Here is a 21,689-nt window from a genome sequence, read left to right as displayed (position 1 = left end):
CCACTACAAGCACCGGCGCTCTCACCAGTCTGACAAGAATGCTGCTGGCTAGTTAACTGTTTAATGTCAGGACAAAAATGAGTCAATGAGGGGAGCCATTGGACTTATATTACTATATAAACACAGGACTACCGTGGTTGTGTGCCACCGTAAGCACCTAACCCTATAACCGGCAACTGAAGATTATAATGTATAATCATATAACATATACAAGGTATACAAAGAACTAAGTAGTTACTAGAAACCCAAAATGACTATACAGCAGATACTTGTATTCCAGCTTACTGCAGGCATGGCTGCCCTAGGCCTCGATCATTCGACAGCAACTATTGTCATTGCAAGATCTGGACAATACGTGGTTCTATGAAGCCAGAGCAGCATCAAAACCCCATATGATGCCTACGCAATAGACCTGGGGTACCTGCCCAAATAAATAGATGTAAAATGTATCACAGTACCAGCATCCCATTTTATCTTCCTTTTTGTTTCACAATCAGCTATAATCATGGCAAACACTGAGATAAATGGTGGAGATAGCTAACGGGATTGCGATGAGGTAACGCCGATGTCCAGGTCCAGATCTCCCGAAATATTTTTTTTAATGGAAGTCTGAAGCAAGTCCAGTCTGATCAGAGCCTCAGATTGCTGCCCCTCAAGGTGTTGAGACAAGGAAGGGGGCAAAGGGGACAACATTTTTAAGGGGTGCAGAATTTAACAATAAAAAATAAATAATAAGAAAATAGCAGTGGTGTTGCTAGAGCTGAAGATTTGTGACAGTGCACCTGCCTCAGACTTTTGGCCAGGTGCCTCGGATCTCTGGGTGAACACCACTATGAAATTTATCGCCATCAACACGCCGCCAATACAGCTGGATGGTGTGGTAGATCAGAGAGCCCGGAGACTGCTGGATGTCTACGGCCTACAAGACGTCAGCTTTGTGATACCACCCGTGCCAGCCTGATTTTTGTGCCGGAAAGAAGCGGGTGGAAGAGTATGGAATTATAACTTTTGTAAGGGGGATAAATAGTTTTCAAGGGTACACTAAAGGAAGCATTAATACTTTCTAAAGGGGGCACTCAGGGGGGCGTTATTTACTTTAAGGGGGCATTATTGCTGGTTTAGGAAAGGCAATACTTGCCTTGCACAGGGTGCCGCAACCAACAATATGCTACTGGCTTCACCTTCATCTCACCCTATTCTTTAAGACCCCCATATTAGATTAATGTTGGCTGAACCCGCCGATATTGACGGGTTCGACCGACAGTCTAGTGTGTATGGCGGCCCCGGACAGATAACTGTTGGGGAAGACAAAGTTTCAGCAAGTTTTGTTTCGGACGACAGATCCTTTTATTCTTCCTGAAATAAGTCGCCACTAGTGATGTCTGGTGGCAGCTCTCTCAGAGTACAAAGAAGCGCTCAGCAGAGGAGAGACAGCTGAGAAAGCTGCCAGCTGAACAATCGGCTACACCATCATTCGGCCATCTAAGGTGTATGGGGGCTTGTACAGATTGGTTGATGTACAGAAACACGAGCTGGTGAATGCAAAGTTTATTTACTTTACGTCAATGATAGAATGATTTTGAAAGACATCATCATCAAAACCATTAGTGACAATCGGATTTCCACTAAAACAGTAAATAATAATAATAATACTACATCTACACGCTACAAGACCTTGCAATGCTTTCATATCTTCCAAAGAGTTTACTACAGTTCCCAGTTATAAGTAACAGTACTGTAATAGGCCATGAATTAGGTAATCGCTTTCCACTTGGGGCCTAAAACAATCATAGATGGAAATATAACTTCTACTGTGCAGGAAAGAAGGCGCAGAGAGAACGGTGCCAATCCCAACGGTAATTAAAGGGACTGCCCCAAATATTACTTTTATAATCTTTGGCTGCTAGAAGAGCACAATCTCAAGAATGAGGTGCGGCATCCATCAGTGGAAAAGGCACGCTCAGGTACAGATCTGTATGGGAGTTAGCCCTCTAACACATCGCAATGCCATAAGCCTCATTACGTGTCTGTGTGTGCTGCCATATAGTTCTTCTCTTAGGCACCTTGTTCTCCCCTATGCCTCCAGATTAATATAATGGTATGGTATGAGCCTATAGCAAGCTGTAGCCACCATATCTCGGATCTGTACAACTCCACTCCATACTATGGCCATGCACGTTAAGGCGCTCATCTAGTTTACTATTTTCATCTGTGATACATTAGGTTCTGTACATATGTACAATCGGATTGGTCAGCGTGGGACACTTCTGTTTATAAATACACCCCACTTGTTCATCTGTTTCCATAACTCCCATTAAGAAAGCAGTGTACACATGTGGCCCAATCTCTATTCATTCTCCGCCCGCACGTGACAGTGACGGGAGGGAGGTCATGTCATCACTGATGAGACCCAAAGCCCACAACAACAATATTCCCATGAATAAACAATACCACACAATATAACTTTTAAAAAACAACTCCTTTTAATGGATGGAGGTCGATCACAACATAATGGATGTAAACGGTTAAGGAACCTCTCTGTTCCAAGGAGAACTACAAGTGCAAAACAGCCGGACTCCCGGCGAGAATAACCATTAAAACATAAAATACCATAACTGACCGCTGCTGTGACTTAACACAAGGTATAGACTCATAACATAAGTAATAACCAAGGCGGGAGGGTGGGACAACCAGTCTCCGGGTCCCACGCTGTGGGGAGAGACCAGAAGATGACACACAGGGACATTTATAGGAAAAGGAATGGGAGGAGGACAGGAAACAGGGGACCATTGGGCAGGCCAGAACAGGAGGAGGGGACATGGGAATACACGGGATTTTAACCCCTTATAGCAGGGCACCTCAGTCAGAGGCATCTGACTAAGGGTCAGACAGCCCTGCAAAATGTTCTTCTGGAAATCAGCTAATGACTATGGGCCTGGCTGCTGAATCCACTAGCTGGTAATGCCAGAAGCAGCCATGCTTGTCCACGCCAATGGCAGTCATGGATGAATAAAACTACCTGAACAGGTACTGCTCTTTCCACAGAATAATATAGGGCTGTCCTTAGTATCCTCCATGGGTCAGAATCAGATTCTTAGACTGTCTGATTAATGATGAAAATAGCTGATCCCGCTAATAGGTATATTATTTTATGGGGTTGCTTCAAAACCGGCTGCATAAATTATTAGAACACTATTAATAAAATGTACTTCATGCAGCAAATCAAATGCATACATCCCATCAATCCATGAATCATTTGCCATTTCTTAACTACATGTTGGGGTTTACATGTTTGGTTTGGCAACTGTAGGCCTGGCTCGATTCCCAAATCATTCTGCTCTCCATCACCTTACAGCTCAACCTCTGACTAGGACGTCAAAATCAGCAAAATGCGGCATTGTTGTACTATACCACTACATATTAAATTAGCTATCCAGGACTACAATATGGATGGCCTATCCACTAAGTGAATGGGACTGAGTTGCAATACCAGACACAGCCACTAACACAGGCGGGGCGCTGTGTCTTGTAAACAATTAGGCTGAGGACGTAACACAGGGTGACATTGCCAAAAATTGCTATGTGCCATTGTCACAACGCAGTGTAATGCAGGTGATCGGAGTCAAATTCAGCCCAACATTTTTTGTCACAGTCGCCTTGGGGTCACAATGTGACACCACTTATAGTGAATCCTGCTTTGAGCAGGGGGTTGGACCAGATGACCCAGGAGGTCCCTTCCAACTCTACCATTCTATGATTCTATGATCTGCAATACACTGCAATTTACCAGCAGCACACAGCAATTTTTTGCTTCATGAACTGTGCCGCAGGCCAAGTTGTCATGTTGCCCCACTAAGCCACCTTCATTTAACTGGACGTAGGACTCCCCCCAATGTGATAGTGATGACCTATCCATCGGTATTGTAGTCCCAGATAACCTCTTAGTATATATAGATTCATGAGTCAGGTATTACTAAAAAGTCAGCAGTTATTTCTTTAATGAGCCATGCTTCCAAGAATATTCACATAAGTCACAACTGAAATATAAAATACAGCAATAATGAGATATTTTAGCAGCAGCTGCCTCCTTGTTGATGGTTTCCAGGTAGCAACAAATGATATAAAAAATAATAAATATATTTACTGCCAATGCAAGCAATGTATATCAAAAGTAGAGCTTGATTTAGAATAATACTCTTTGTCCTCTGGACTTCCTTCCACCTCACCTTTCCTTTATATTAATTTAAAGGGGTTGTCTCATAAACAATGCTGTTCACTTATACAGAGGATAGGTAATAAATGTATGATCACTGGCGGTCTGCCTGCTGGGTCCCCCACAGCTGATCAGAGCAGGGGCCCGAAAGTCCTGTGTGTGAAAGATGCGTTAGTGAGGATTTGTGACCAGTGTTGCATCATCTGTCCAGTACAGAAGTCGCACGTGCTCACTGGCTTCCTAGGAACGTTCATTTCCCAATAATTAGACAGTCTAAACAGGCTGCCAATCACCCGTATAATGAGCATGTTTGTTGGACGCAATGATTTTTAAGCTTGCTTACAAATCATCACTCTCAGCAGCACTTCACCCTGTGTAAACATGACAAGTGCTGCCGAGAACAATGATATACTATGTGCGCGTATGTGTGGTTGGCTTTTCTGGAAAGGTTGTTAAACAATCGCTGACCGTGATCGGCCGTAGTGTAAATGCACCTGATCATCTGAGCAATCATACATTTACAGCTTATCCTGTGGATAGGTGATAAATGCTATTAATGGGACAACTCCTTTACAGTTATATTTACACATGGCAGATCTGACGACCATGGGTTGCAAACTTGTTGATTATGTTGCACACTGTAGATAAAGGAACATCAAGATCTCTGGAGATGAACTTGTAACCTTAAGATTGTTGATATTGTTCAACAATTTTGGTTCTGAAGTCCTCAAACAGTTCTCTTCTCCTCTTTCTGTTCTCCATGTTTAGTGTGGCACACACAGACACACAATGCAAAAATAGAATCAATTTCTCCCCTTTTTATCTGGTTTTAAGTGTGATTTTCATATTGCCCACACCTGTTACTTTCTACAGGTGAGTTTGAACGAGCATCACATGCTTGAAACAAAGTTGATTACCCACAATTTTGGAACAGTGCCAACTATTTTGTCTAGCTCATTTTGGTGGTTTTGTATGAAATGATGTCCAATTTGCCTTTTTTTTCCTCTAGTTTTTGTGTGTTTTTCCAATACATACAAAGGAAATAAACATGTGTACACCAAACATGTGTAATTGCAATAATTTTCCAGAACAATTTCAAGGGTGCCAACACTTTTGGCCATGACTGTATTAGACATACAGGTACAGGGCAACGTTGCAAAGAGTCCAGAAATGCCAGGACAGTCTGAAAAAATAGAGCACTTTTTTGCCCCGTCCGTCAAAAATAAAAATTTTTTGAAGCTGAAGAGATTTATATTTTGACTATATTTCTCATTTTATAGTTCACAGTGAATGCGGCTGATGTTTTCAGATCAAAATTATGGGCTGTAGACATGAATCACTCATAATCATAATGATTCATTATGATTTTCCTATGTGCCCGTAAAAAATATTGTGGGTCCGTGATATTTTGATAAACTGTCCAGAAGAAGATGGCAATCCTGGTGCAAAGTTTGTTACAGTACAGTCAGCAAATCTCTGTTTTCTAAATCATCGTGCACCTCTATCATCATAGCATGACCGGACAAGAATGACGACATCTACAAGCAATAAGGGTGTGTTCACATGATGCGACTTCGCTGCGGGCTATAATGGTTTTTTTTATGAAGGGTGGCAAAAAATTGTCAATTTTACTTCGCTTTGGAAACGCAGCCTTAATGCATCACATGAACATACTCTAAAGGTTCTAATTGAATTACAGCAAGCAGAGATTTTGAGAAAAAAAAAAACATAAGGAATTTATACACAAATTATACAGGAAAAATGTATAAATAGCTTTAATGTACTTTCATTTACATTTCTATAACAAATGGAGTTTTTTATTGTATTTTTTACTCTTTTATGTGGAAGTTTATATGTATCTTTATTTATAAATATTCACTAAAAATATTCTAAAAAAAATTATAAAACTTTATATAAAGTAGTAGCGAAGGTTCATTTGAATAGTTCTGTTCCTTTATAATTACCAGCATTGTGGATTATTATGCAAGTATCCCATAAGAAATCAGCCCCAGTATTTCTTTGACATGGTAATCACACATGGGAATCTGTATATTGTGCGTTCATCCTGTTATGAACCTTCGAGTTCTCCCTGGTGAAGGGAATTCTGGGACATCACACGTTCTAATGTTACTCCGATGATTCGAGGGAAAAAAAACAAAAAAACAACTTGGCTATCTACAAACACTTGTAACATGTTCTAAACTGTGATATTTTTCTATTACGCCTAATAAGCAGATTGTGACAGCTTGCAGCGGAGCCAGGCGCTACATCCAAATGTTTATGTAACCAACACGTTAAAGAATTACTGTCCGCCAGGAGCTATTATGTCATACATTTCTGCTGCTCGAAGTACAGTGGATTTTAAAAACAGCCCAAATACTGAGCACTAGTGTGTTTTTGTTAAAGGAGTGGTCCTTCCACACCAACTACACCTTTCCCTCTGCCCTATTAAACAGTGCTGTGGACTTGAGGTCGGTGTTAATTTTGGTGGAGTCAGTCGGTATAAAATGAACCAACTCCGACTCCTAAAATATATTGGGTACAGTAGTACAATGCAGTATGTGCTATAAATGTTTTCATAAGAATCTGTGAAAGTTATGAAATGTCCTATAAATGTCTGTTCTGTTCCTGATTTGAGGATCTCGGCTTTTAGTTGAGATGAATCTGTGCTGCACTTTATGTACACGCTCAGTAGTGAAGCTCCTCCTCTACAGATCAGAGGAAAAAGGCGCTGGGAAGGACGGACAACACTCATCTCAGAACTGTTGTATTCCAATAAATATATGCTATGTTCTATCTAAATAGCTTGATTATTGAATCATAATGGTGATGAAAAGCCTGATGTTACCATTTTAGTACAGTAAATTTATCACTTAAACATGAGCCATGTATGAGGGAATCAGGAGTCATTGAGTTGTCAGATTGGGAAGTTTGGCTAATCGACTCCACAGCCCTGTTGTTGAAGGCTCATTCAAATGTCCGATCTTCTCAAGTACGAGAAAAAAATGACAATTATTCCGATCAGACTTTGATCACAGTGTGGTTCGATTATCATGAGTTTTTTTCGTACACCGAGAAATAAAAAAAAAAAAAACGGTCTCCACCTTCTCCATTTTGTCAGTCTGTGAAAATTGGACTGCACTCATATGTAAGGATGAGTGGATACATGGAAGTTCAGGTTCTGGTACCCGACCCGAATTTAAGTGCAAAGTTAGGTTAGGGTATCAGAACTGTACCCGAATTTGAACCAGAACCGAACCCTATTGGAAACAATTGAGATCCGAACTTTGGATATGCAAGAGAAAATCTCGCTCTCTCTTGTCCTCACCTCTCTCTCGTCCCCAGACTTCCTCCAGAACTCCAAACAGTAAATCAGACTTTAAGGATAAGTCCGTGTTCGGGGTTTAGCATCGGACACCAAGTGTCGGTTACGAACCCCGAACTTTTAAGTTCGGGTTCGCTCATCTCTACTTATGTCATCCCAGTGCGGTCTGATGTTTTTCACGGACCCATAGACTTGCATTTCCAATTTTGATCTGACCCTCGGATCAAAATTGAACACGTCTCCAATATTTTCAGCAGGCCAGTCGATACGAAGAAAAAGTTGAACATGTGCATAGTCCCGTAGGCTATCAAAGGTGCGAGTGTTATACGTGAAAACCACAGAAAGCACTCGGATGAGAAAATCAGACGTGTGAACTAGTCCTAACACTTATCAAGATTTAAGAACGGAGTCTCCTGACAGAGCCCCAATTTGGTTAGCCAGAGCAGAAAGGCAGAAAGTTTCTAAAATAAAAGTGGGTTTATTTAATAACTACATCTACCGTGTAGTGGCCACTACAGAGGGTAATATACAGCCAATGGAAACTTACTTTGGCAAAATCGGAGGAGTCCGCGAAAAAAAGAAAAAAAACAGACGAATTTTTAAGGATAAGGAAAATTTTTGTTTTAATTTAAATGCATGTATTTAAGCTAAAAATGATTGTTTTTTTCTGTTAGGTTTCATTAAAAATTTGGCACCAGTTGGCTTTTTCAGATTCTTTGTTTTCCTGCACATCAATGGCTGCAAAATGAGTTATCTGATAGTCGGTCAGTGAGAATTTAGTGAAAGGGATTATGTACCGCTTTTATCTGTTGTTTGTTTTGTTTTTTTTTCCCTCTGAGAAGCTGTCAGCTGATTTATGACCATATTAAAGTTCAGCTCAACTTTGAGGTGGTTTATAGTCATAAACCAGAATTAAATGAGTTCATAAAAACGACACATAGTATAGCTACATAAGTCTCCCACATGAGGGAGCTCACTGAAGGATTCTCAGAAAACTCATTCTGCAGCTAGCAATATGCAGGGAAACAAAAAGCCTGTAAAAGCCAAGTGGGGTGCATTTTAAATTAAACCCAATCACAAAAAATATATATTTTTTGCCAAAAATACATTCATATAATTTAAAAAAATATTTCCTGAGTTGTCCATATCCTTTAAAGTTTAAACGCTTTTTATATGATGGATATTGATATATAGTAGCAGCACGCTAAGTTCCTACTGGTCTGTAATACAGAACCATAGAGAGTCTGTATTACAGACTTGCTACTGGCTTGCTTTGCCATGCATGGGTGCTAAAGGAAGTCTTTAATAAACTAATACTGCAAAGAAAAAAAATGTATCCAAAAAATCCCACATATGCAACAATTAAAGAAAAAAAAATAGGTAAAAAATACTGGATATGAATAAGTTATTATTCATACCAAGTTTAAGAGCGGTCTTCGATTCTGGTAGCGCACCCCTTCTTGGTGCCCCTGTGTTTCCCCTTCAGTATTGTTCTCCCACCAGCTGGAGTTACATTATTGCCATTTGGATATTTTTTTAAAAAGTCTAAATAAAAGACATTTGTTTTTACTATTGGAGTCTGTGGAGCTGGATCATGGTCTTTCCTGAGCGCAAGCAGCAGCGCTGATCACGGATCCCGGAGACACCCAGCTGGTTCATGGGGGTGAGCTGTTTTTTTTTTCTTTTCTCTTTACAAAATACTGGAGCCAAACTGTAAGCAATGAGCTACATATCCTTGGTTTTATTAAGTATAATGAGTCTCCACCTTGGGGGACACCTTATATTTTATTGTAGTAAGGAATAGTATTGTCAGCAGTTTTCTAACATGCCAATAACAAAGGCAGCGATGTGTGGAGATCGCAGCAGTGTGTATCCTGCCCATGGTGAGAGCAGAGAAGCTGTTACCGTGACTCATAGAGTCACCACACGTCATCAAGGTAAATCATAACAACAAAGCAAAAAAAAAAAAGTAAAAAGCTAAACTGGCAGGACATCAATCCAAGGGAATCATACCACCGTTCACAGGAAACATATGCTCTAAAATTATGTTTCGAGGTTCTCCAAGGACACAGAGCCACGAAACCAAAGAAGGAAAATATCTAGCAAATGTGCCCGCTGTCAGGTACCACTGCTTCAGGTCTTTGTTGATGTGGCTGCAGAGGTAATGTCACATCAACATCATGTAATCGCTGTAGCCAATCACTGGGCTTAATGGTGATGTCGATGCAGACGGCACTAGACCACTAAGCTCAGCGATCGGCTGCAGTGGTCACATGATATCGACATGATGTCACCGCTGCAGCCACATCAACAAAGACCGGGTAAGTACAGCTGTATTTGATACTTTTATGCAGAGAAAACTAATAGATGAAAAAAAAATATATAATAATACAGATAACCCCTTAAGGAAGAAAGGTCAAAATATAGTTAATACAAAATCTCTTTTTAAAATTATATTTCAGTTTTGTGCAGCAAACGAGGGATTACACTTTCTGGACTATCACGTGCTGTATTTCACACTGTACTGTAATGTTCATAGAAGAAAAAAGAAGGTCATGAACAAAACCTGGCAACACTACTGTTTATTTTATTTGTACAGTTTGAATTTGGTTGCTATGGGCAACACCATTGCTTGTTCTAAGTTCCAAACTTTGATTTTGGCTGGTAGCTATTACTGTTTATACTTGAACTTATTTTCATACATGTTCCCAAATTTTCCATTGCCAGAGGAGGCATTCCAGTGTCATCAGAAAAATGTTATTCTTTGTAAAATGAAAAGTGGTACTGATTTTCTTAAACTACTTTTGTGCTCTTTCCTCACAATTTCAAGATCTCAGCTTGCTGTCCTCCAGTAGGAACCTTCACTGTTTACTTGCAGAACATATAAATCTATCCTGGTCATGTGACGGACACACTGGTGGATGGTTGGTGATAGTAACGCTGTGTCTTCTAAAGGTTCGTGTGTCACATGACCAGGACAGATTTGATTGCCACTAGAAGAAAACAATGCGGGTTCCTATCAAATACAATAAAAGCAAAACAGAGAACTTGAAAATAGTACAAGAAATACGAAAATGTAAAAATTAAATAAATTATATAAATGTTAATGATAGAAAAACAATTTTTTTTTTGTTGCTAAAATTGGAATTTCCCTTAAATAGTAACGGACGTTTTAATTTTTACTTCATAAACCAATCGCACACGTGAAAATAAGAAACTTTGTAATATATCTAATCAGAGAATTATTCTTCTTTTTCCTTCTGGACTGATCATTCATTCCCAAAATCTGTCTTTAATAAATACAGACGTTCTCATTCCTGAAATAGGAGAGGACCATTGGTGCTCATACTGTTGTTTTGGGAGAACTTGCAGCAGAATGTCTGCTCTAGCTCCTCCCTCCATAGAATTTTAAATGCACCAACTGCCATTGCTATCTCAGTAATGGGAAAATTTGGCTTCACTGAATGCAGGTTTTACCTATGAAATAAGAGTGAAAGATCAGTCCAGGGGGAGAAAGAAGCATGTTTATCTGATAAGATATATTACAAAGTCCCTTATTTTCATTTGTACTATTGATTTATGAAATAAAAATTAAAACGATGGTAACTCTTTAAATTCTAAATTGAGAAAATATTCATCTTCGAAAAACTACAGAAAGCATTGACAACATTTACTCCAAAAGATTTTGACACTCGCGTACCACAAATGCATCATCTTCTGTAGGCCTCATATGAACCAGACACTAATATAAGATTACACTGTATCGTTAATTATCGGTGGATGTTAATGATTTTCCGACGTCCCCAGCAGAACAGGACACCGATCTGTTTTTGTGATGCTGCAGATGTTGTACACTATAAAATGGTCACTGTTGACATTTTGCATTGGAAATGTCGCTAAGTAACCCGCTTGCAACAACCTATGATGTTACTGTCTGGCATGGCTGGTAAAAGAAATAAAAGGTCAATACTGAATTTCTCTATTCACTCTGGCCCTTCGCTCATGAGTGCATTTACCGACACTATACTGTATATAATGTCCTAATTTCAGTTGAAATTAACATTTAATTTATAAGGATTGTCTGAACAATACTCAGCTAATGGGGGGGTCCCCAATTCAGTAACTAATATTTTTACTCTTGAGAACACTGGAGAGATATTTGTGCATTAAATATACAGTCCATTGATTTTAAGAGAACTTTTCACCAGTTTGAGCATGTTAAACTGACCATATCATGGAATAGTGGCTGCAGAGCTGAATAAAAATTTTTTAATTCTATTCTTTATTTTGGAAATATTAGCAAACAAAGTTTAGATTCTAATTTCCACTAAGTCTAATGGGGCATTAGCAGAGATCATTCTTTGGGGGCAGTTACTTTTTCCCTAGCGTGACATTGATTAATCATAAGCACGGGGATAAAAAAAAAACACAACCCAAGAAAATGTCAAACCCGACAGTATGGGGAAAGGGGAGTAGAGCAGAGCTGTGTGTCATTACAAACACCTTTTGCAGCTCTCCTCTCACAACACTGTCAGCTATGCTCTACTCCTCTACCTCCAAACTGACTACCATGAGATGAGAGCTGCAAGAGGTGTTTGTAATGACACACAACTCTGCTCTACACCCCTCTCCCCAAACTGACGGCCATGAGATGAGAGCGGCAAGAGGTGTTTGTAATGACACACAGCTCTGCTCTACTCCCCAACACTCAATCTGACGGCCATGAGATGAGAGCTGCAAGAGGTGTTTGTAATGACACACCGCTCTGCTCTACTCCCCAACCCCCAAACTGGCAGCCATGAGATGAGAGCTGCAAGAGGTGTTTGTAATGACACACAGCTCTGCTCTACTCCTCTTCCATGATGGATGAGAAATTAAATAATGAAAACTATGTTTTATTCAATTCTGCAGCCACTATTCCTTAATGGGCCAGTTTGACATGCTAAAACTGGTGAAGGGTCCTCTTTAAATGGTAAAAGTGTAAAGCTTCATTCCCCATTGGTGGCTCTGCAAAAAAAACCTGAACACTTGCGGCCAGTTACCCACACTGATTACAGCTGATCACTGGGGACGCTGTTAAACCCTGGGATCTAATTTAATCAGGGGAATTTTCTCACAAAAAAGATACTAAAGTGGATTTACTTAGCTACAAGCACCAGAAATCTGGCTTAATGTATCCTAACAAATTGTCTTCCATGCCCTACATTATATTTATCATATCCTTTAGATATAGTTTTCATCACACTCTACAAGGGGTGAGGCAGCATATGGGAAAGTGAGTTGAGAATGGTGTAGCATATATTCAGATTATGTGCACCCAAAAAATTGGTATAACTTAGTTGGCCAAAGTAATTTAACTAATAGATGGTTTAAACTTAGACGAAACAGTTTAAAAACTGTTTGATCAATGTTCAGATTGTCTAGTCTAAGTTTGTACAGACTGTTTTAGTAAATCAGCCCCATTGTCCAAAGAAGAATACCTTTTAAGGATTATTAGGGTGGAATTGGTTTGCACCACTGTCAAACATGTCAAATAAGGTAGAAGTAGTCTTCCAAAATATGTAGGGAAATACAGATGAGGATTTAGAGGTTTCCTTACGACCTGTAAAATACTGGAGAATGCACCAGGAGATTTTGGGTGCACTTACACTGGCCTTTAGTTGGGAAGGAGCATTCCTAGTGAACACTCATTTCACCGATCATCAGCCTGTCTAGATAAGCCGCCATTTACCAGATGAATGAGCAAAACGCTTGTTCGTCAGGTGAAATTATTTTTATGCTTAGAAATTATCGTTCTCAGCAGCCCATAGTTCTGTGTAAACAGGTAATGTGCTGCCGAGAACAATAAAATAAACAGTATGCGTATGGAAGGGCAGTCTACAGGTCTAAAACAGGCTTTTGAACGGCCATGGAGTGGTTTACATGTAGAAGATCGGCAAATGTTTAACAGCCGCGATCGACCTTAGTAATACAATGGAAATACAGCAATTATCAAAAAGGTGTTAAGAGAGAACTCATGAACTTTTATTGTAGTTCAGACTTCATGGAGAACATTCTATACTGAATCCAAAAGCTGTGTCCAAACAGGGGAGCCAAAAGTAGCAGCCGCACCCAGAAAGACACCTGTACTATAAATGAAACATGGTAGGTAGAGGCCCAGCTACAGATTTTGCATTAGGTCCCAGGAGCTTCAAGTTATGTCTGTGTGTCCAACTGTGTTTTACGATGCTGGATTTCCTAGCTACCTTAGAGACCAGTGTAATCATTTTGTAAAAGTTGTAGTAATAATCCTAGGTTCATATAGTATAAGGGTTAAGGTGGATCGATGCCTGAGGAGACATCTGAAACGCATTAGCAAGAAGCTTATTGCATTTGCAAGTGTTTTTTATTTTTATCAAACATTTTTTAAAAAATTGACTACTTTTTACAGTATTTCAAATGTGAATTCATTTTTTGCTAGGGTGGATCTGCTGGAGAGACTGTCTCCGTGTCCTGGCTTTGGACCTCACGTACACAGCAGAGCCATGGGCACCCCACGTACTGCCGTATGGTGCCTCCATATGGAACCATAGTCTAATGATTTATCTCCCTCAGAAGGACACCTTAAAATTACGCTCATCATGTAAATATTTAATCATGATAGTTGAGTAGGATGACTGATAATAGAGATGATAATTGCATATATGTATGTATGTACAGTATAGACCAAAAGTTTCATGACTATGAAAATTGTACATTCACACTGATGCATCAAAACTATGAATTAACACATGTGGAATTATATACTTAACAAAAAAGTGTGAAACAACTGAAAATATGTCTTATATTCTAGGTTCCTCAAAGTAGCCACCTTTTGCTTTGATGACTGCTTTGCACACTCTCGGCATTCTCTTGATGAGCTTCAAGAGGTAGTCACCGGAAATGGTTTTCACTTCACAGGTGTGCCCTGTCAGGTTTAATAAGTGGGATTTCTTGCCTTATAAATGGGGTTGGGACCATCAGTTGTGTTGTGCAGAAGTCTGGTGGATACACAGCTGATAGTCCTACTGAATAGACTGTTAGAATTAGTATTATGGCAACAAAAAAAGCAGCTAAGTAAAGAAAAACGAGTGGCCATGATTACTTTAAGAAATGAAGGTCAGTCACTGCAAAAAATTGGGAAAACTTTGAAAGTGTCCCCAAGTGCAGTTGCAAAAACCATCAAGGCGCTACAAAGAAACTGGCTCACATGAGGATCGCCCCAGGAAAGGAAGACCAAGAGTCACCTCTGCTTCTGAGGATAAGTTTCTCCGAGTCACCAGCCTCAGAAATCGCTGGTTAACAGCAGCTCAGATTAGAGACCAGGTCAATGCCACACAGAGTTCTAGCAGCAGACACATCTCTTCAACAACTGTTAAGAGGAGACTTTGTGCAGCAGGCCTTCATGGTAAAATAGCTGCTAGGAAACCACTGCTAAGGACAGGCAACTAGCAGAAAAGAATTGTTTGGGCTAAAGAACACAAGGAATGGACATTAGACCAGTGGAAATCTGTGCTTTGGTCTGATGAGTCCAAATTTGAGATCTTTGGTTCCAACCACCGTGTCTTTGTGCGACGCAGAAAAGGTGAACGGATGGACTCTACATGCCTGGTTCCCACCGTGAAGCATGGAGGAGGAGGTGTGATGGTGTGGGGGTGCTTTGCTGGTGACACTGTTGGGGATTTATTCAAAATTGAAGGCATACTGAACCAGCATGGCCACCACAGCATCTTGCAGCGGCATGCTATTCCATCTGGTTTGCGTTTAGTTGAATCATCATTTATTTTTCAACAGGACAATGACCCCAAACACACCGCCTGGCTGTGTAAGGGCTATTTGACCAAGAGGGAGAGTGATGGGGTGCTACGCCAGATGACCTGGCCTCCACAGTCACCAGACCTGAACCCAATCGAGATGGTTTGGGGTGAGCTGGACCGAAGAGTGAAGGCAAAAGGGCCAACAAGTGCTAAGCATCTCTGGGAACTCCTTCAAGATTGTTGGAAGACCATTTCCGGTGACTACCTCATGAAGCTCATCAAGAGAATGCCAAGAGTGTGCAAAGCAGTCATCAAAGCAAAAGGTGGCTACTTTGAAGAACCTAGAATATAAGACATATTTTCAGTTGTTTCACACTTTTTTGTTACGTATATAATTCCACATGTGTTAATTCATAGTTTTGATGCCTTCAGTGTGAATGTACAATTTTCATAGTCATGAAAATACAGAAAAATCTTAAATGAGAAGGTGTGTCCAAACTTTTGGTCTGTACTGTATACATACACATATACAGCTTTCATGTTTTTATCAATGTCCCATGAATTGCGATTATAGTATCTCCTATGTGGTGGAGCTAAGGAAGAACTGCAAGTTTTGGGAACAGCTCTTAACAAATGTCATTCTCAACAATAAAAGAGTTGCACTAATTTTCCTTTTAGAAAATAAAATTTTTTCACCGATCGATGCAGACAAAACTGCAGTACAGATCTTGCTTCTGCACAAATACACAGATCAACTGGAGGTGGATCATGGCCTTAAGATACAGATTATAATAGAACATCTAATGTGGCAGCTCCTGCTAAACACCATGGCATCAACAATCAAATTGTACAGCAATAAAGAATCCTTCCTAGCCTAATCCACCAAAGTCATGTACGTATGTGCGGCCTTGAGATAGGAACACGGACACTCATCATGGACGCTCAGTGAAGAGTGTGACTGTAATATTAATTCACTGATGTAATAGAGGGTGTGACTTCATGGCAAGTGACCTTCACATCAGAACTAACAAGGGAGCTCCGTCTTTCAACAAATAAAGCTTTTCACGACCAGGAACATCAAGGTGACCAAACATTTCAACAGTCAAGGAACAGAACGTGTTTTCAGAACACTGGCAGAAATGTTGATTTATCCTTTATGAATACACACTGAGCACATAAACAATGTAAATATCAGCAAAGGGGAAAATAAAGGCCTCCCAAGAGTGCGGAACGGCGTTACACGGTGACATTTCTCAGAAAAAAAAAAATATGTATGTGCAGGAGAGATGAAAATATCCTTTAACTCTTTGGGATTGCAAGATTGTGGTAAGATAATATGGGCAGTTTTAGCAGATGAAGAGGATAGCAAACTACAATCGGCTACATGTGTATATATAGAATAAAAATAAAATTATAGAAAATTATTCAATATACACCTTTATATAGAAAAAAAAATCAAAGTATATAAAATTATTGCATATACACCAAAATATACACCTGGTGCACAACGCAGATATGAATGATTATAGATGCATAGTATAAATATATCTATTTACTAATAGACAGAAATAAACCTAAACAAAAAGAAAAGAAGAACCATATTCTTGGAAAACCTTTAATGATGCCGTTAACAGCATATGTAAGGCTTATGGCCTGAATGCTATAACGGGAGGTGAACGCTAATCAGCTTAGATCTGGACTAAGGCACTGCCTCACAATGACAATACAACGTATACAACGTACCAACCAAAACAAACTGGCAATTGACAATCAACTGCAGCAGTTCTCAGCCCCAAAATATCAGGGGAATAATGCAGGACACTGTTAAAAAAGACAATTCAATAAACCTATATTTTTTCCTTAATAAGTGATTGTGATATTATTAAAGACGTTAAAACTGTACCCCAAAACCTCTATATTTAAAAAACACTCCGCAGCTTTACGGAGATGTGTTTATTTGATGAAAATGGATACAGTTGTGTATCTATGTGATACACAGATGTAGCAGAGGTTCAGGTTTCATTTGTTTGAGCATTGTGATATCTGACAGAGTTAGGGTGAAGCGGTAGTTTTACCCCAGATAACACAACATATTGCAATGACAAATCCTACATGTGTATATTAATATGTCACCAGCCACCATGACACATATGAGCACCGCTCTGCTGCAGCTGTATGCAAGTTTACTTTCCCTGAATGTAAATTAGTTCAAGTGGCGGTATAAACATGTCAGGGATTTATAACACTCCTGGGCCTGGAGAGAAAAAGGGGCTGAGGAGGACCACCCGTTCATTTAACCCTTCATCGCTGCAAATTTACACACTGAAACAGGTGGATTCAAAATAACGAAAGCTTCAATGTAATATTTACATTTTATACAGGCAGTATATAGAACCACACACAAGACTTGCTATATATTTGTATCAATATAATCATTTCTCTGATTGCAGAGGTTCGCTACATGTATTGAGGAATCCCACAATCGATGCCAATCCATCTATCACAGATATATTTGTAGATCCTAGGCATCCATGGCATAAGATAAGATACAATGCATATGGTGATAAAGATGAAGCCCTACAGATGGTCAGACTGGTGGTGCAAAGCTGTACACCGCAAGCCACATCCTTCGCCATGCTGCTGGTCAACTATCCTAGAAAGGAGCCATAAAAGAAGCATCCATATTCTTCATGATAAACATACACGATTGGGGCCCAGAACCAGCGGCATGAGTCATAGTAACAGCTCTAACATGATTTTTAGAGATGAAGCCAGGGATAGTGCAATGGGTAAAGGTTGGCACATGTAAAAACTTTCTGCTCTTATGAAGAACCGGATGTGTATGAACATATAGTTTACACTGTAACATACGGAATATCATAGCATACAACTCACAGAAGCAATACAAGAATGCACTTAGTTTGGGTATGAAATATGCCCTGCAGCCTAACTTCCATCAAATGTCACAACAAGGAGCATTTAACCTCTGCCAACAAACTACAAGGAGACAATTAACCCTTCAGTTGACAACTGTCCTGGAATGCAAGGCTGCAATGCACACAGCCCTACTGCTCTGTCTCTACCATGCACACAGCCCTACTGCTGACTGTATCTACCATGCACATAGCCCTACTGCTGACTGTCTCTACCATGCACATAGCCCTACTGCTGACTGTCTCTACCATGCACATAGCCCTACTGCTGACTGTCTCTACCATGCACATAGCCCTACTGCTGACTGTCTCTACCATGCACACAGCCCTACTGCTGACTGTCTCTACCATGCACATAGCCCTACTGCTGACTGTCTCTACCATGCACACAGCCCTACTGCTGACTGTCTCTACCATGCACACAGCCCTACTGCTGACTGTCTCTACCATGCACACAGCCCTACTGCTGACTGTCTCTACCATGCACACAGCCCTACTGCTGACTGTCTCTACCATGCACACAGCCCTACTGCTGACTGTCTCTACCATGCACACAGCCCTACTGCTGACTGTCTCTACCATGCACACAGCCCTACTGCTGACTGTCTCTACCATGCACACAGCCCTACTGCTGACTGTCTCTACCATGCACACAGCCCTACTGCTGACTGTCTCTACCATGCACACAACCCTACTGCTGACTGTCTCTACCATGCACACAGCCCTACTGCTGACTGTCTCTACAATGGACAGCAAGATTAACCCTTGCACCACAATAGCACTGCAATCACTTGACATAGCAAAGAGTAAGAAGCATCTGAAACCAACCTCATTAATCTATAGGACAAGTGATGGTCTTACCTTGTTTGAGGCCATCTCACTGACAGAGTGCCTGGTTTGTAAGGTTTCCAGCTGGTCCAAGCACCAGTCCAGCTCCTCCAGGGTCTCGCTGGCCAGTTTTTGATAGGCCTCCTCTGCGAAGAGATAGGGGAAAGGATACTGAGTTTTCAAGCGTTTCACTGGGCTAACATCAAACTCCAGAGGGTCCATTGTGCCATACACTGCCATGCTCGCATGACCAGTGCTCATACATGAGGGATCCTTCATACTGTTACACAAGACACTCTGGAAAGAAAAAAGTGCCAGTCACTGACAAGTGCCCTGTGAATGCAGTCCTGACTGTGGATGAGGAGGATCACAGTTCCAGCTTGCACTAAGAAATCCCATTAGCCATAGGAGCCTGGTGTACACCCTGTGGTTATTCTCCTGCACAGTGCTTATCTGCAAGCAAAAGTCAGAAAAAGCCAATGTGCTCCTTGTATTAGGATCCCTGTCCTGCCTGCAGTGCCAGGGCTGGTGCTGCCTACTCCATGCATCTGCTGGCAGGACTGATGGGGATGTCTCCTGTGCTCTCCTCTGCAATATCCTGAAGCACAATGCTATCCATAGTGTGAATGAGGGAGTCCTTGTGCTGTGCCTTCAGCTTGCCCAAGAAGAAGCCCAGACTTCAGTGTGGCAACCTGATCATCACCATCATCATCATCCAGCTAAGGGAGCCCTGCCGCTTCCTTTGAACCAAAACCAAAAGCTGCACCGAGTATATGGGGGAGGGAGAGAAATCCTGGAGTGGAGCAGACAGCTGGATCCTAGCAGTCACTGCAGAGAGCAGGTCATATACACTGTGGTGTTATCAGCACAGGCTGCTGCTGGGGGTGTGCACAGATCCACACGAGGCTCAGCACTGTGACAAGGACCCAGCCAGTGCCACCAGCTTCACACAACACACTACATTGTCACACTATTCTGCCTGAATGAAAAATATCATCTGCACAAATCAGGACAATGCATGCACTGCCTTCTAACAATACTAAAAGAAACAATGTGATGTTAGCAATAATTATTGGAGACATTTAGTATTATATCTGCCACAAAGCTCACATCAATAAATGAAAAAAAAAAAGATTATAAGGAAATTTTCTAAATAGCGTTAAAGCAAGTACATCTGAAAACCGCCTATGATTACATAGTACATGGTACATGGTGGTCATAGTCTCATGGGCCGTGGTGTAACTAGAGCCTGATAGACCCTAGTGCAAGATTTGGAACCCCCCACCATCCTGAATAGATATGTATATATGCGCCCTCCATCCAGGTATAAGTCCCTTATCCTGGGACCCATCCTGGTATTTGTCCCCCGTTCTGCCACTGTTCTTTAATGTATACAAAAAAAATAAACCATTATACTCACCAGGGGCACATAGAAGTCATGTAGCCCCATAGTAGAAGTATAATGCATCCCATAGTCCTCCATATAGTATAATGCACCTCCATATTAGTATAATACACAGCCCATATCATTCATATATTATAATGCACAGCCCATAGTCCTCCATAAAGCATAATACACAGCCCAGTCATCCATAAAGTATAATGCACAGCCCATAGTCTTCCATAAAGTATAATGCACCTCATAGTCATCCACAAAGTACAATGCACAGCCCATAGTCATCCATAAAGTATAATGCACAGGTCTAAGTCCTCCATAAAGTATAATGCACAGGCCATAGTCCTCCATAAAGTATAATGCACAGCCCATAGTCCTCCATAAAGTATAATGCACAGGCCATAATCCTCCATAAAGTATAAGGCACAGGTCATAGTCCTCCATAAAGTATAATGCAAAGGCCATAGTCCTCCATAAAGTATAATGCACAGCCCATAGTCCTCCATAAAGTATAATGCACAGGCCATAGTCCTCCATAAAGTATAATGCACAGCCCATAGTCTTCAATAAAGTATAATGCACAGCCCATAGTCCTCCATGTAGTATAATGTACAGCCCATACTCCTCCATAAAGTATAATGTACTGCTCATAGTCCTCCATAAAGCATAATACACAGCCCAGTCATCCATAAAGTATAATGCACAGCCCATAATCTTCCATAAAGTATAATGCACCTCATAGTCATCCACAAAGTACAATGCACAGCCCATAGTCCTCCATAAAGTATAATGCACAGGTCATAGTCCTCCATAAAGTATAATGCACAGCCCATAGTCCTCCATAAAGTATAATGCACAGCCCATAGTCCTCCATAAAGTATAATGCACAGGCCATAGTCCTCCATAAAGTATAATGCATAGCCCGTAGTCCTCCATAAAGTATAATGCACAGCCCATAGTCCTCCATAAAGTATAATGCACAGCCCATAGTCTTCCATAAAGTATAATGCACAGCCCATAGTCCTCCATGTAGTATAATGTACAGCCCATACTCCTCCATAAAGTATAATGTACTGCTCATAGTCCTCCATAATGTATAATGCACAGCCCATAGTCTTCCATAAAGTATAATGCACAGGCCATAGTCCTCCATAAAACATAAAGCACAGCCCATAATCATAAATGTAGTATAATGCACAGCGCATAGTCGTCCATAAAG

The 21,689-nt window shown here is 40.7% G+C and overlaps 1 protein-coding gene across 7 annotated transcripts in view; it reads right to left on the bottom strand.

Moving 5' to 3' along the window:
• Positions 1 to 21,689, bottom strand: part of PDE4D (phosphodiesterase 4D) — a 1,744,955-nt gene that overhangs the window by 50,619 nt on the left and 1,672,647 nt on the right. For all 7 annotated transcript variants that reach the window (XM_073680269.1, XM_073680271.1, XM_073680272.1 and 4 more), the window contains one exon: positions 19,108 to 19,220. In XM_073680269.1, coding sequence (XP_073536370.1) covers positions 19,108 to 19,220 — 113 coding nt within the window. The remainder of the gene's footprint in view (positions 1 to 19,107; positions 19,221 to 21,689) is intronic.

The sequence above is a fragment of the Phyllobates terribilis genome, unplaced genomic scaffold (assembly GCF_046119375.1).
Source record: "Phyllobates terribilis strain yellow unplaced genomic scaffold, ASM4611937v1 Scaffold_1__5_contigs__length_1240528914, whole genome shotgun sequence".
In the NCBI taxonomy this organism is placed as follows: Eukaryota; Metazoa; Chordata; class Amphibia; order Anura; family Dendrobatidae; genus Phyllobates; species Phyllobates terribilis.
This window is presented reverse-complemented; position numbering and strand designations above follow the sequence as displayed.